Source organism: Falco rusticolus, chromosome 1, assembly GCF_015220075.1.
Source record: "Falco rusticolus isolate bFalRus1 chromosome 1, bFalRus1.pri, whole genome shotgun sequence".
In the NCBI taxonomy this organism is placed as follows: Eukaryota; Metazoa; Chordata; class Aves; order Falconiformes; family Falconidae; genus Falco; species Falco rusticolus.
Window position 1 is genome coordinate 80,274,631 of NC_051187.1, and position 15,072 is coordinate 80,289,702.

Below are 15,072 nucleotides of genomic sequence, written 5' to 3' on the forward strand. Positions count from 1 at the left end.
TCATTCTAAATAGGCACTGGTTAATAATTTTGGCATGTAAGAGTATTGAGTGTGTGTGGATATATATGTTTTTCTGGGCGTTTTCCTTTTTTGTCTTGTCTTATTTTTGAGCTAACTTCAAACAAAAAGGCTTGAAGAGCTTAAAATCGGAAGTGTCCTTATTTGTAAAGGAAAAAACTGACGTTTTTTTAATCAGCCGTTAACTGCAATGGAAGCGATTATGTCGCAAAGAAAAGCATTTCTACGAAACTGTAATTTGCAAGGGAGCTGACAGAAATATTAACTTAGAGAGATTGATAGTACCATAATGGAGCTGTTAAGACGACAGTACAGTGTTCAGTTTAAAAGGTGGAGGCTATTTTGTGTTATCACAGCAGCCTCTAGTGGCCGTTGTAAAAAATACCAGCCTGTGGGTGTGCATTGATGGTGGTTCTGCGGTTTTGAGCTGTTAGATGTTAAAGTTTATTTTACACTTTGGGCAGCTGATTGCTGAAGAAGGAGTTGATACCCTGACTGTTAAAGAACTGCAGGCAGCTTGTCGTGCCAGAGGTATGAGAGCTCTTGGTGTGACAGAGGAGCGTCTCAAAGAACAGCTTAAACAGGTATGTTTTAGTAAGGCTGAATACACAGATGTAACTTCGGTTGTTAGCTCTGATTTTTGTTATGATTCTGAGAAGTAATTTTGCTTCTGTTCTCATTAAAGGCTTAGCTAAAACAGTCTTCCTCCTTAGTAAGTCTTTGTCATGTGTACTGTATAAGTATATAGTAGCCATGGGTTTCTGGCTTTTGACTGGGCCATGATGTGATTGTGCACGTAGATAAAAGTATGTTTGCAATGTTGGCACTTTGTCTTGTTAATTAATTGTATTACTCTGTAAAGAACTTTTCACCAAGTAGACCAGTTCTTTGTCTTTTGATATTTTCCAGTTTAGAGGAAGATGCATGTGAAACAAAACACTTTCAAATATTCATTCAATACTGCTTGAAATACTTCAAACAAAATGCTTCTTCATATATTTCAATGTAATTGCTGTAATTTTCAGCTGCTTATAGCCTGTAGTTCGTCTGCTAGAATATTGACTGATGAGTTGTGGTAAAAAATATTAGTATTTACTTTTTTATGTATGCTTGACTTGATCTGTAAAAAAAGGAAGGAAAAAAACCTCAAAAGTTGAAGATTTGTTTTATTTATTGCATTTATAGTGGTTAGATCTGCACCTGAACCAGGAAATCCCTACTTCGTTGCTTATTTTATCCAGAGCCATGTATCTTCCAGATACCCTTTCTCCAGCTGATCAGCTTAAAACAACACTTCAGACACTACCAGAAAGTGTTGTAAGTATTGATGTACATGGTCTATGACCAGCTTGCAGTATCACTATCGAAAATTCATTCAGAGAAGTAAATACTGTTCTTGACTCCTTTCTTTTCCTTGAAAAGCTAAACCATGGATAGGCTTGAGTGACCTTCAAGAACAGGAGTAATTGACTTATATGTGGAGGGGTCTGAGAATAAAGCAAATAAAAGGCAATATTTCATTGCATGACAGTAGGCAGTAACAGCACAAGAAGATTTAGAATACACTTATATAAAAAACAGTCTACGCTCTGCACAATATAAGGATGTTAATACGTGAAAATGTTGATGTTGTATAGAGAGAGAAATGATCAGTGTAGATCACTGGTAGTCTTGAGAGAAAGGGAATCAAGAACATGTATGATTTCAGGGTGGAAAGTTCTCATTTTCAAAGAGTGAGTAATTTTTTTTTCTGAGAATTCAAAAATAGGGTAACTTCTGGGGGTTTTAACTATATCCATTAGAATACCTATACTACCAATCTCAGTAAAGATATATAAACTCCTTACATTATGTAGATGTACATATATATACACACACACATATAGACTTTAATAGACTACTTACATTGTTTTTAGGCCAAAGAGGCTCAAGTCAAAGTGGCAGAAGTTGAAGGTGAGAAAGTAGATAACAAAGCACGGCTGGAAGCAACACTTCAGGAAGAGGAAGCCATCAGGAAAGAAAATGAAGAAAGAGAGATGGAAAGGTTGTCTGAAGCTGCCGAGAAAGCCAAAGAAACTCTTCAAGCTACAGCCATGGTAAGTTCTACTCTCAACTACAGAGAAGTAAATGTCGGTGATGTAAAAACTAGCATGTTACGAGTTACTGCCTCTGCTCTGGGTCTTCCCTGCACGAAACTGGACTTTTAAGTTCACTTATGGAAGATACGGGAGAATAATAAAACCAACTGCAACACAGAAGGGTTTGCTGTGAAATAGAAGAGGTTGTCTGTCTTGCATATCTCTGACTTCTGTTTCCTCTTAGAGTAATAAGAGAAGCCTTTTATTCTTCTGGCAGAGGTGGTGGTTTTGTTTGGGTTTTTTATCACCTCCACCCTATACTTTCAATGTTTTTATCTTTGGCTCTGTTTGTCATTAACCTGATAATGTTGTGTAAGACTTCACTATAAAAGCTCCTGGCCTGCTTTACTGGTGAATTAAGCCGCAGGAGCTCACAGGCAAAGTTCATTAGTTGCAAATGGATATTTTAATGTGAAACCACTTGATATTTTGCAGTTTTTTAACATCATCTTCTCATAAAATTGTCTGTGACTACTTTGGCCGCTATTTCTATTTTGGGAAGTAATTCTTTACTGGTACTACTAATACACATAATGTTACCTTTGTTTTAATTAAAACTTCATGGGTCTTTCAAATTTAGAAAGAGGTGGAGTCAACAGTAGATCTTGAAGCAGCTGCTCTGCAAGCTAAAACAAGTCAGTTGGCTATGGATGCTGAGCAAGAACTGGCAAGGGCAGATATGGCGATGCATTCGGAGACACTGAAAGATACAGCACCAGTATTGGAGGGTATTAAGGTAATCTGCATAACTGTGTTTTTATACTTTTTAATGTAAAGATTCAAGACATCCATATAATAGCCATGATAAGTTGCCTGGCTGTCCTTCATTTTTAACCATCTCACCACATTCTGTCAGTTAAAACCAGCTAATTAGTGGATTGCAAATGCTTAACCACCAATGGAGAAATCAAAGTCAGCACAAAAATGTGTCTGTGTCATTGAAGTTATACCTGTTTTGGGGGGCTTTTACACTGGCTGTAGATACAATGGATCTGCACATGTTTAATCTGTGGATAGTTAACACATGAGGAGGGAGAGGGCAAGAGCAGGTAAAGATGAGTGTTACCTTCTTTTTGAAGGGTGTAGCTAAGACCAAATGATTTAAGTAAGGAACTAGGTTTGGACTAGATTTTACTAATTTGTATTGACTTCCTCTTCTAAACTGATGTGGGCAGTGTACATATGCTATAAAAACTTCTTAGTGTACTCTTTCACTATTTCTTTAGTATGATGTTGAACAAAATTTATACCACCATTCAAATAATAGGTGAATTTCTAGGATTAGCATGCTTTGTTCTGATCAGGGCATGCTTTGTTACAGTCATTGTGGTGGTTTTGTTCACTTGTTACCTGCCTGGCCTGGAGCTCCCCAGATTCTCCTCCTTGCCCTTACTGAAGACAGAGGTGACATCTGCTTTCTTTGAGCCCTTGGGAATCTTCCTGATGACACGTACTTTGAAAGATAATGGAGAGTGGCCTCAATGACTTGAAACCACTCCCTCAGCATGTGTGGTTGTATCCCATTAAGTCTCATGGACTTGTGTATGTTCAGTTTGTTAAATTTTCTGTAACCTGATCATCCTCCACTGATGGTAGATCTTCCTTGCTCCAGACTTCCCTGTTGGTCTCAAAGACCTGGGATTCCTGATGGCCAGTCTTATCAATAAAGACTGAGGAAGGCATTGACTGCCTCTGCCTTTTCCATGTCCTTTTACACCAGGTTCCTTGTCCCATTCAGCAGCAGGCCCGCATTTTCTCTTGTCTTCCTCTTGCTCCCAATGGTAGAAGCACTTCTTGTTGCCCTTCATATCTTTCACCAGATTTAACTCCAGGTGGGCTTTGGCTTTCTTGAACCCATCCATGCATGCTGGGACAGTGTCTCTGTATTCCTCCAGGGTCACCTGTCCCTGCTTCTACCTCTTAAATGCTTCCTCTTCATGTTTCAGTTGTACCTTTTGAGTTTTATTTGTGGCTGAGCACTTTATTTTTGTCCACGAGGTTTGATGTTGGGATTTTTCTCAGTCCCAGTGTTACTTCGCAGAATAACAACATTGATTTAAAATGGATGTTTTAAGTAGAAAAACATTTTCAGTTTTCCTGGGCAGCATCATTATCTACCTGCTATTATTATAACATTGTTCACTTTAGAATGCTGCCAAGGCAGCTTTAGTGGTAATAACAAACCGGAACTAGTTCACATTGAAATCATGCATTGTTGTGGGATGCGTTAGCTGACTTGGCGGACTGTGTAGCTGGGTGCATGGTAGTGCAGCCATGAGGAATGCTGTGGGAGGGAGGCAGGCAAAGCTGGCATGATGTTTGGAAACACAAGGGTATGTGATGTCACAGCTAGCTTACACTGCCACATCTAGCATGCTTGCTAAGCCACCAATGCCATGGGAATGTATGACACTGGGCCACAAGTAGGACTTCAACAACCCTAACTGAAAAGAGAAAACAAGAAGTAATGTTAGTGTGGCATTTATTAACAGAGGTTACAGTGTGGCCTGTCCCGTAAAGATGCTTCCAAAGACTTTAAACATCGTGGAATACAATCTTGCTTCTTAAAGGAAAAATGTTAAGACTGCCAACTTCTTAAAGGTGACTGATTTTGAGTCAGAGGGATTTGTTTTCAAACTGAGTTGCTTGCTTTCCCCCCCCCCTAAGGTGAACTACGGATACTGTACAGATACATAAAATCAGGAGTGAGGCTGATGGCTAGATATTAGTACACTGAAACCCTTTCTGAGTTGATGAAGGGGCTGGATATCTCGTGTGTGAACTGTTCTGTAGTTCTTTCTTAAAAGTGTATCATCCTTCTGCTCTGTGTTTATGGTATCCTTATTTGCACATGTCTTTCTGTATTCTGCTTATGTGGCTGTTCAGAGTGTAGCCATTAAAAAAAAAAGCCGGTGTCTGGGTAAGATTAACACGCTAACTAGCTAGTATTACGGGAATTTTTGCATTTTTAATGAATCATCTTGAAGTCTTGTTTTTTAAATATTCAGTTGAGGGTTAGGTTTTTATTTTCAGCTTTTCGAGAGACAGGTGTACTTCCCAAACTATGAATATTCATCCTCACTGTCACAGATGATGTTGGAGATAACTTTGCTCCAGGCCAACTTCCTGAATTTTGCTCTGCAAATTTTTTTGTGTAATTTATCTTTCTTATACATAGTGGATTGTTTCTCAGTTGTTTGGCTTTTTCACCCAGCAAAGAAGGAAGTAAAACATTCTTAAATGAGACAATTAGATACAGGCTTTCAAATAGCCAAAACCCATACGGTTTTTCAAATTCATATTAAAATTTCAAATGAATCACCTTAGCTGAACTTACTACTGGCGCACTTAAAAAATATGTACCATAGCAAACTAATTGCATTTAAGATCTTTGCATTGGTCTCAAAATGAGGTATCTGCATTAGCCTCAAAATGGCAACAACGCTATTGCCTCCAAACATGGAAGGAGATTCTTGAGTCTGTCTTGTCTGGTAAAAGGCACAAAATCTTTGTGGGAAATTACAAATGTGTTTTTGACTAATTTGTATTATTTTCTGTTACAGGGTGAGGAAATCACAAAGGAGGAGATTGACATGCTGAGTGATGCTTGCACCAAGCTGCAGGAACAGAAAAAGTCACTAACAAAGGAAAAGGAAGAGCTTGAGGAACTGAAGGGTGATATCCAGGAGTATAATGAGGTGAAGAATAGGGCATGGATGTTCTTTTTTTATTTCTGTTCATGTTTAATTTTAACATAAATGATCCACAAATTGAAATATTATCTTACTTGGATGCCTGTTAGCCTGTAGTTGGTTGCTGGGTGGATGAATTTTGTATGGGTAATGCAGAGCCTCATTTGCATAATATGTTTAAAGCCCAGTTAAAAATCACTGGAGTAGTTCTCACCAGATGAGAATCCTGTTCCTGCTTTTATTCCCAGGGTGACTAGACTCACAGGTGGTGTCTAACTGTTGCATGCTGCGGTTCTTTCTTACCAAGCGTAGATGTCAGTATTACAGTTACTTCAAGTTAAGTAAAATGAATCTTATTCAGTCCTATGAAAGATGTGGAAGACAACGTTTAAGGGATGCCTGAAAAAGTCAACAGTGTTAGAATTTATTGTTCTAATTCCAGTTTTCCTTTATATGTCTACACATTTACATTTCATTTGTAAATGGCTCCTGTCTTGAAATGCGAGTTGAAGCCAGTAGTGTCTGTTGTGGAGAATTCATACCAATAAAAGCTTTTCTCTCTCTTGACCATTTCTTTTAGGATTTGCAAGAGATAAAAGAGCTCTCTAAAACTGGCCAGGAAGAGGCAGTGGAAGAGTCAAAGGCAAGCAAGCGATTGACGAAGAGGGTGAACAGAATGATTGGTCAGATTGACAAAATTATTAATGAATTGGAGACAAGTCAAAAGACAGTGGATGTAAGGCTGGATGGTGCTGATAGTTCTTCTGCTGGGTAAGTGACTTCAGAGCACTGAATGTGTCTCCGCTCATCTTCAGCCTTGCTTGTCTGATGTGTGATTAGAAAAGAATTATCAAATAATTTTTAGATTTAATTAACATTCTAAAACAACTTAACAGAATTGTGCAGTAGAACTTTCTCTCTAAGGTATGTTAAATGTGGTTGAAATGAGAAAGAAAAAAGCAGGTAAAGTTCCCCATATGCTAGTCCTGAGGGGGTTTTGGAATTCAAATCATCGATTAGTATCTTACCATCTTGTTCATGCCTCTAGCAGTAATGGTGATGAATGTGAAATCATGCCTTTAGTCATGCTCCTCACACAGTAGGTTTGCCCTGTGTCATTGAAAAGGTGCACACCAGTATGGTAAGCATATTGGTGTTTGTTGTTCTTCAGTAGTGAAGATGCCAGTGAGCAAAGAAATTGCAATAAAGTCTATTCTGTCTCTAGAGAGAAATGAGGGAACAAGTATAAGGGAAGTAAGGAGGTAATTTTACATGTTCCCTTTCTGAAAATTTGTTTCATTTCAACTTTTTAGCAGCCTTGCAGATTTTCAAAGAAAGGTCTTTTTTGGTAGTTTCATTTCAAAAGTAATTAATAAACACTTCTCCAGGTCTTAATGTTACTGGAGAGTCTTTCAGGCAACCATATGTTGAGCGGTCATATGTTGCATATTACAGGCACTGAAATACCTAAAAAGTGACTGTAATTCTCAGTTTGTGATTATGAATGTTCTATTAATCTATTTCATGCCTGCGCCATTTTTTGTGATTCATTAAGGGAGCTTCCCAGCTCCCATAGAGCACAACTTGAATAGAAATAAGGGTTCTGCTTTTGTTGCTTCTGAACTTTATTTTTTCCAGTCCTCAGGGCAAGTGGTCATGTGTTTCAAATTTTGTGTAATAAGATTAAGGGAACTGTATGAATGGTGCTGTAGAGAAGCTGTTCATCAAAACCATCAGAATTTGTAAATTAAAAATATGATACAGAATCTGCTTGTACTTAATGTAATTATAGGCTGTGTAATGGGTGGTTTGTGGATAATCTTATAGGTGATTGTGGATTACTGAAAATTACTAGTTTAAATATTGCTTAATTGTTGAAGGCTTGCTTTTTAATCTTTACGTTGGTGCAGTCATTACCAAGCTGCCAGGAGTCAATAGAAATGACACAAGTCCAGGACACTTAGTGGCAGCTTGAGAAATGCTCTTTGACTAAAAGTCAGTTTGTTCCCAGAGGTTAGGGCCAGATACAAAGCTGGGACTATACTGTTAAAGACTTTCTGTTTAGTATTTATTGGGTTCACTGTCTCCTGCATTTCAGCTTGACCTGTGCTGGAAGAATGTTCTTCAAACTAACAAAACTACATAGCAGAGGCTTTAGGCTGCAGAAGACAGACAGCTTTAGCTTCATGAGACAGCAGAAACATCTGAAACCTGCTAGTCATGATGTCAAGTTTAGTGCTTTCTTCTACAAAGTCCCTTCCTTGATATGAAGCAAACAAAGCCTGTTTTAATGAAACAGCTCAATTGCTAAAGTGATTAGTTCTCAGCTTTTGTTTTCCTGTGATTTTTCATTAGTTTTGTGTAGGCCAGCAATAAATCTGAAAGGATGACAGGTGCATGGCACTGCATCTTTGGTAAATGGGGCAAGACAGGGAAAAGGGCATTAGATACACGGTCTGGGAAGCACAGCAACTGCAAACTTTATTTCAAATGCTACTGGACACCGGTATTTGTGCAATAAAGCATGTGGAAACCGAAAGTGTGAGATTTGATGGTAAGGTAAAGATTTACTTGAAATCTTCTTGCTGATCAGTAACTCATTTTTGCTTTTTTTTTGCATTCTGTTCAGGATTATAAATACATAGTTAATGTCTTTACAAATGACCTGTAGTGTAGTGACTTTCAGTACTGCCTTCTGTCAACTCTTACTCCTTTGGAGTAACTGCTTGCTGTGTACAGATTGCGCTTCCTCTTCAGGGAGAATCTCATCAGTATTGCTGAGCTAATTAATGCGATGAAACAAATTCAGAAGATTCCAGAGGAGAAGCTAACCAGGATTGCAGAGGCCCTAGATGAAAACAAGGATGGCAAAATTGATATAGATAATGTTGTTAAGGTAAGTCTGTGGACTACTTAAAGGAAATAAGGCTAGCCATCCTTTGAACATTGTACCTGTTCTGAGTTAAATTCATATTGCTGTCTTTTGCAAGAGTCTTTACTTGATGCCAGTGATGATTTTGGTAATCTATTAATATTAGCATCTTCAGAATTTATATGGCTATTTTTGGGGGGTGGAAGGGTAAAGGTGGTGGAAATACAATCTTTATCCTGAGTCTGTTACCCACATTATCTTTAAAGCTGTAGGTTTTCTTGTATGCCTATGTCAACTTCTGTAAAATACGGTGATTTTCTACATATATAATACTTAACACAATAAAGTGCTACGTATGAATGGGAGAGAGGATGGGAAGAAGGTTTGGAAAAACTACTTTAGGAATACCACCATTAGCCAAAGTCTCGGCATAATGCATATAGATATACTTTATGTCAACACAAGATAATAGCTTCTCTTGCCTGCTTGCATGCCTTAGAAAATACAGGTCTCAATGAAGTATCTGTGCTTGAAAGACACCAGACCATCAGTTGTCCTTTAGATCCGTTGTATTTGTCCTGCTCTCATTTTGCAGAAGATTCTCAGGTTTTCCCTGCATTTCTCCTTCATTTTCTTATTTCTTTTTTACTTGGTAAATTTAGGTGTCCTAAAACTTACTTCCTTGCAAGTAATTTTCCTACTCAATACAGAAATAGTACTTGAACTATGGTCAGCTAGAAAGTACAGTATGAGCCTTTTGAATTTTTTTTTCTCTCTACTGAAGTTGTCCCAGTGGTGGTGATCTTCCCTGTTGCTGTAAACAGCCGTTGTATATTTAGAAACGCAGGTAAAATGTACTTCTGAATTCTGCATATAATGCAGAATAAATCTAGGTACTTGAGGAGCTATGCCAAGAATACATTTGCATTTGTGCAAAAAGTTATATAAAGAACTTTGGAATCACCTACTAAATTATTTTTTCATTTTGCTTTCTGAAAGGCTTACCCCTCCTATACCTTTAAGGTTTTGTAAATTTGTGTCCTTTTAGTACAGGAGGTCTCTTTTATAAAATTAAGCCTATAAAATAAATACTGTCTTAAATACTATTTCAGCAGGTGCTGAATCTGAGCTTTCTATTGGAACAGATACAATGAACAGGTCTGTTTTACTAATGCTTTAAAATGAGTGTCTTTGAGTGCCGAGGTCAAAAGTTCTAGATAATTTGCTTTTAAGTTTTAGCTTTTTTTTTTTATATATATATATATACTCTGCATATGTTTGAGGCACTGGTGGTTTGAATTTGTGTTTAATGTAAGAAAAAAAATATGCTGTTTTTCTTGAACATCAGAGGACTAATTACTTTTTTTTTGTCCTAACAAAATGTATGATATGAAAATTCCTCAGTCATGTAAAAACTAAATGCTCGCTCAATTTCATTTTATGTTCATGTAGGTAGTAGAATTGATTGACAAAGAAGATATTGATATTGGCACCAGTCAGGTTGCTGAGATTATGGCATTGCTTCAAAAAGAAGAAAAACTGGAAGAGAAAGAGAAAGCAAAGGAAAAGCATGATAAAGAAGCTGCAGAGGCAAAGAATTAAGCTTCAGAATCTGAAGCTAATCCCGGTTGTAACCAAAACCTTGTATATCTTTGTGTCTAATGGCTATGTATTACTTGAGCTTTGTGATTATGGGAAGTGTTTTGAGCTGATTCTAGTAATAAATTGTAGATATGTTTTCTGATATATGGAATGAAATTTCCGTTCATCAAAGAAGTGATTTAGTGTCATTCCATAGAGATGAAAACAATATATGCTTCTTTAGCAGTACTCCTGCCCACAAAATCATGGATTTGCACTCGTTGTGGTACAGTGATCCATTAAACTTGCAAGTTTGCTGTATAAATTAAGTATATCTATCATGGAAAAATGTTCCTCATTTATTGTCTTGCATCATTACGTGGGGCCCAATCTTGCTCTGCTTCTACCTTTCAGCTTTTTCAGAATTTATGCTTTCCCCAAGATCACGGACTCTTAACAGTTACCCTAGCACTGCCAAATCCACTACTAAACCATGTCTCTTAAGTGCCACATCTACGCTTAGGGCCATGGTTTAGTGGTGAACTTGGCAGTGCTGGGTTAATGAGTGGACTCGATGATCTTAAAGGTCTTTTCCAACTTAAGCGATTTTATGATTCCTTCACAACATTACATATTTTCTAACCTGTTAGTGAAGATTCTGTGGCTTCAGTAGTAGTTCTTCAGATTGAGTTTTATTTAAGCTAAATATCACCAAGCTGTTGCCTCACTGACAGAGAATGTGGCATTCTAATCACTTTTATGAATTGATGATGACTATTCTTTTCAGTTGAAGGGAAAATCAGATTTGTTTTTCCCTAGAATGGAAACTTCCCATGAAGTTTGTTTTTCTTATGGGTGCCTTGAATTTCTTAAGACTAGGGAGTAGAAGATGTTGCTTCTACTCAAAATTCCATGAATTACTAAAGCATTGGAATCACAGGAGCCTTTTTAAAATAGTTTCAAAACACAAACTATCACACAGTAAAGTGAGTTAAAGTGTTTGTCTAAATAACAAAATGAAAGTAATCATAAGGGGAAAATGTCAGTTGTGATCTTTATGCATGTAATATTTTTAAATGCAGTTATCTTCACATGTCTATTTTCATCTGGTAGTTACTGACACCGTAACTAGTTCTCTTACCTCTCAGTTTTCATCTCAGGTATAAAATCACTAATGAGGTATAGTCACAGTACATAAATACTTTCATCTCATGGCCTTGCTTACTGTGCAGTCAGCAAGTCACGTCTGGTATTGCCAGTGCTTTGATTACATCATGGGCTTTCTAATTAATTACTTACAGTTACTGTCTTTAACTGTGTGATTAGATACTGACAGTAGGTCAAGGTTTACTCATTAAAGTCTGTCCTTAGTAGTAACTTTTTAAGTTTAAAAACTAAAATACCAACTCTGGGATGTTCCATAATTCATGGTAGCCTAAATTTTCCACTCTTTCTTAAAATTTGTTATGAAAAACACATGGTGTGACCAGAACCATCAAGGTTGTGGGTGGTTTTTTTATTTGGCACCCAGTATTATGAAACACACAAATGTTGTTGGTTTTGCGTACGTTATAGAGAGCACATATTACAGTGGTGCTGTACACAGTGATAGAGGTGGGCAGTTAGTACTTAAAGCTTTTAGTTGTAGTTGCATATTTTTGTAGAAAATGTTGATTCCCAAGCGTATTTCAGCATAATTCCATGTTCAGTATTTATCTAGATTGGCTAACTTATTTGTAAAAACTTATTTGAAGTTAGTGGAACAAAAAAAGTTCTGACAGTCTCATGGCTTGCATGATGGACCATTGTATTTAGTTCCAAAGCAAGATGTACAGTACAGTTAATTCTAGAAAAAGGGTCAGTGTTTAGTTCAAATACTGAGTTCGTATTTTGTACAATTTGCAAAGAAAGCTGCTTACAATAAGTAAGATCCTCCTGAGAACTACTGTAACTGTATCTGAAGTCTAAAATTGCTGTGACAAAGCTGAAATTTCAAATCAGTATGATTTTTGTGGTTAATGTATCCCTAAGCAAGGGAGCTGTTGTCTTCCTTGTAAATCGAGATTAACTTGGAGATTTCAGCACGAAAGTCAGTTTGTAGATTTTGAAGATAGGATTTCGCTAGGTGCTTTTTTTTAGGCCAGAACTTATCTTAGAGGAAAGCGCAAGAGTAAAACTTATTTTCACAAAAATAAATATAAAAACTAGTTTTACATTGTATAATCTGCTATTAGAATTAATGGGCTTTGAAGTATGCTGATTTTGCAGTTGCATATTTTCAATTTGAAAACAATGTGTAACAGTCTTACTTGACATTCCTAAAACGTGATAAAGAGACTGTCTGTTACCTTTCGTGGAATATCAAAAAACCTAAGAATTGTATGCACTTGAATGCATGCAAGTTTAAAATGAGGAAGTTGCAGAAAAAGCTGTTTTCAAAGGTTTATTGATTAAAGTTTTACAGAGCTTTAACTGTCCTTACAATAAATTATCTGAGTGTAGTATTTGGGAGTTTAAGACACTTTGCTGCTGTTCTTTTTCTGTGTTTACTGTTCACTTAAATTTTCTGTGGATTAAATAAGAAGGGAGCCAGAGATAGCCGATTTTTTTAAAAAATTATTTTATGAAGAATATCCTGATTAAAATAATTGCGATACATTTATTTAACATTTTTACCTTTTGGACTTGTTTGAAATTTGGCATATTATGAAATTTTAACAGGTTACATAAAATACATTTAAATGTCAATCACAAATGTCAGTTTTCCCCTGTTCCCTAAAGCGTTTAAAGGATATATGCATCAGCCATAGTGAAGCGTTTTTGTGGGAAATATCTTCCTTCTGATGTTGAAAGTAGGCAAACAGCTGGACGTGAACACCACTGTTTTGCAACGTTAAAAAGGTTAGGAAGCTGTCAGTAATTCACATTTACCCAGTTTTGAACCTTCCCAAGCAGCTCTGGCCTGGTGATACAGGCAACTCCAGCAAATCGGTGGCTTGAGGACTAGCTTCAGAAAACGTGCTTTGTTGTCTTTAGTGTTGACCAAAAAAACAGAAGCTGCAGTACTTTCAGAGAAAGGATGACTTCTGAATGTACAGTAACTGGTCAGAACTTATTCCTGAATGAATATTTAGTCAGGAGATGTAAATATTTGTTTAAATAATTAAAGGATGTGCGAGATTTCGGTGACCTTGTGACTTACACAGGTAAAGCCTCTAAGCTCAGAGTTAGGTAATAGGTAAGACTGTTGTTGGGGTTGTTTCAGATTCAAGATCACATTTTGATAATAAACTCTTCAAGTGGAAAAAATGTAAAACACATAGAAGGCTTTTTAAAAAATCATTTTAGCAACAGGTAAGAGAAGTAAAGTAGGATGTCATTTCTGTTTCCCCTTCAAAATAAACAGGTTATAGGACCTATTTTATTGAAAAGCTTGTTTCTGTTTCATATTGGCTCAAAAGATGGTTTTTACTGAGATATTCATCACTATGTGCTGTGAGAGTAAATCTGCCTGCAAGTTAAGTACCAGAAATCTAATTTTATGGGTGGTTTGTCAGCAGGAGAATGTTTGCAGGTAGAGAATATTCTCTTGGCAGGATAGTAACCTTACACTTACATAGGCTTTGTCTGGGGGGAAAATGTTACATCTTTTATACAACCCTAGAATACTTCTTGTAACTTTATATCTACATACCTTGCTAATAACTTAAACTTTAGCTATTCAGTGTGTATTTAAATACTTTTAAATTGTTTATATCAAATTATTTGGTATATTTAATTAATAAAAATAATCCCATATTCTGTTCTTTGTATGTATCCCAAGTTTTGCTTTTCAGTTGAGGAATTTCAGCCCTGTGTTACAAATTTAAGTTGAAAATCTTTTGTCTGTGCTCTGAGCATACTGGTCCTGTGTTTGCCATAATGCCGTATAAAATTAAGTTAATTGGAGCTTGTGTCCTTTGTTGTAATAAATGTATCATTTTGAAACCTAATCTCTCAATTATTTTTCTGTTGCTTTTGATTATTTGGTGTTACTTTATTGCTGTTCAGATGAGATGCAATTCACAGAGCTGGATACTGATGAACTGAGTATTATAACAAATGTTTGAGGTAGAAGAGGGCCAGTGAAGGAGCAAATCTTTAAACCAGGGCAGGCAGTGGTGGGTTGTGTGGGACTTGGGGAGCTAGTAATTCTTGCAGAAATTTTCTTGACTAATGCGGGACTGCTTGCCTGGTGTAGTGAATTGTGCTAAACCATTATTTTTAAGTATTATATTTTAGGCATTAAAGTGGGGAGCAGTGTACCTTTTACTGTAAGGAACTAATGGAAAGGTTAAGATCCATTCCAAATAGAATTAAGTCTCCTTGGGAAGGATCTGGTTTAGGTCTTTGCTCAAGGTAGGAGAGAAAACACATCTGAAATGGTTCCAGAGATTTATGCCATGCAGTGCCACTCGCCCCTGATTTTGCAAAATTACAGGTATTCCTCTGTAATCCTAGTATTCTTCACAGAGTTCATCTCTGTGTACAGTAGTAGCCTTTTTAATTCTTGGGCATATCTAACAATATGCTTTTTCAATCAAAAGCTGTTAAGGATTTATTGTTACCTCTCTTCCTGAAGCCTTGGCAGCCGGGGTGGGAAGGCAGAGAGAGCCTGAGCCAGCAAAGTGTCCCATGCACGCCTGGACCCTTGGAAATAACTTGGCTATCTCCAACATAACTTGTATTGCTGCTGTTTCAGAAGCTTCGGTGCTCGTCTGGGCCCAGCTGT

General features: G+C 36.9%; 1 protein-coding gene across 2 annotated transcripts in view; it reads left to right on the forward strand.

Annotated features, from left to right (window-relative positions):
* Window positions 1-14,293, forward strand: part of LETM1 (leucine zipper and EF-hand containing transmembrane protein 1) — a 31,418-nt gene extending 17,125 nt beyond the window's left edge. The window contains exons 7-14 of one of the 2 annotated variants that reach the window (XM_037386671.1): window positions 483-602; window positions 1,204-1,335; window positions 1,935-2,114; window positions 2,737-2,892; window positions 5,720-5,854; window positions 6,429-6,619; window positions 8,588-8,744; window positions 10,173-14,293. In XM_037386671.1, the coding sequence (XP_037242568.1) occupies window positions 483-602; window positions 1,204-1,335; window positions 1,935-2,114; window positions 2,737-2,892; window positions 5,720-5,854; window positions 6,429-6,619; window positions 8,588-8,744; window positions 10,173-10,322 (1,221 nt within the window). In that variant the 3' untranslated portion in view covers window positions 10,323-14,293. The remainder of the gene's footprint in view (window positions 1-482; window positions 603-1,203; window positions 1,336-1,934; window positions 2,115-2,736; window positions 2,893-5,719; window positions 5,855-6,428; window positions 6,620-8,587; window positions 8,745-10,172) is intronic. The other variant, XM_037386677.1, reaches the window with a different exon arrangement.
* The last annotated feature ends 779 nt before the right edge of the window (window positions 14,294-15,072 follow it).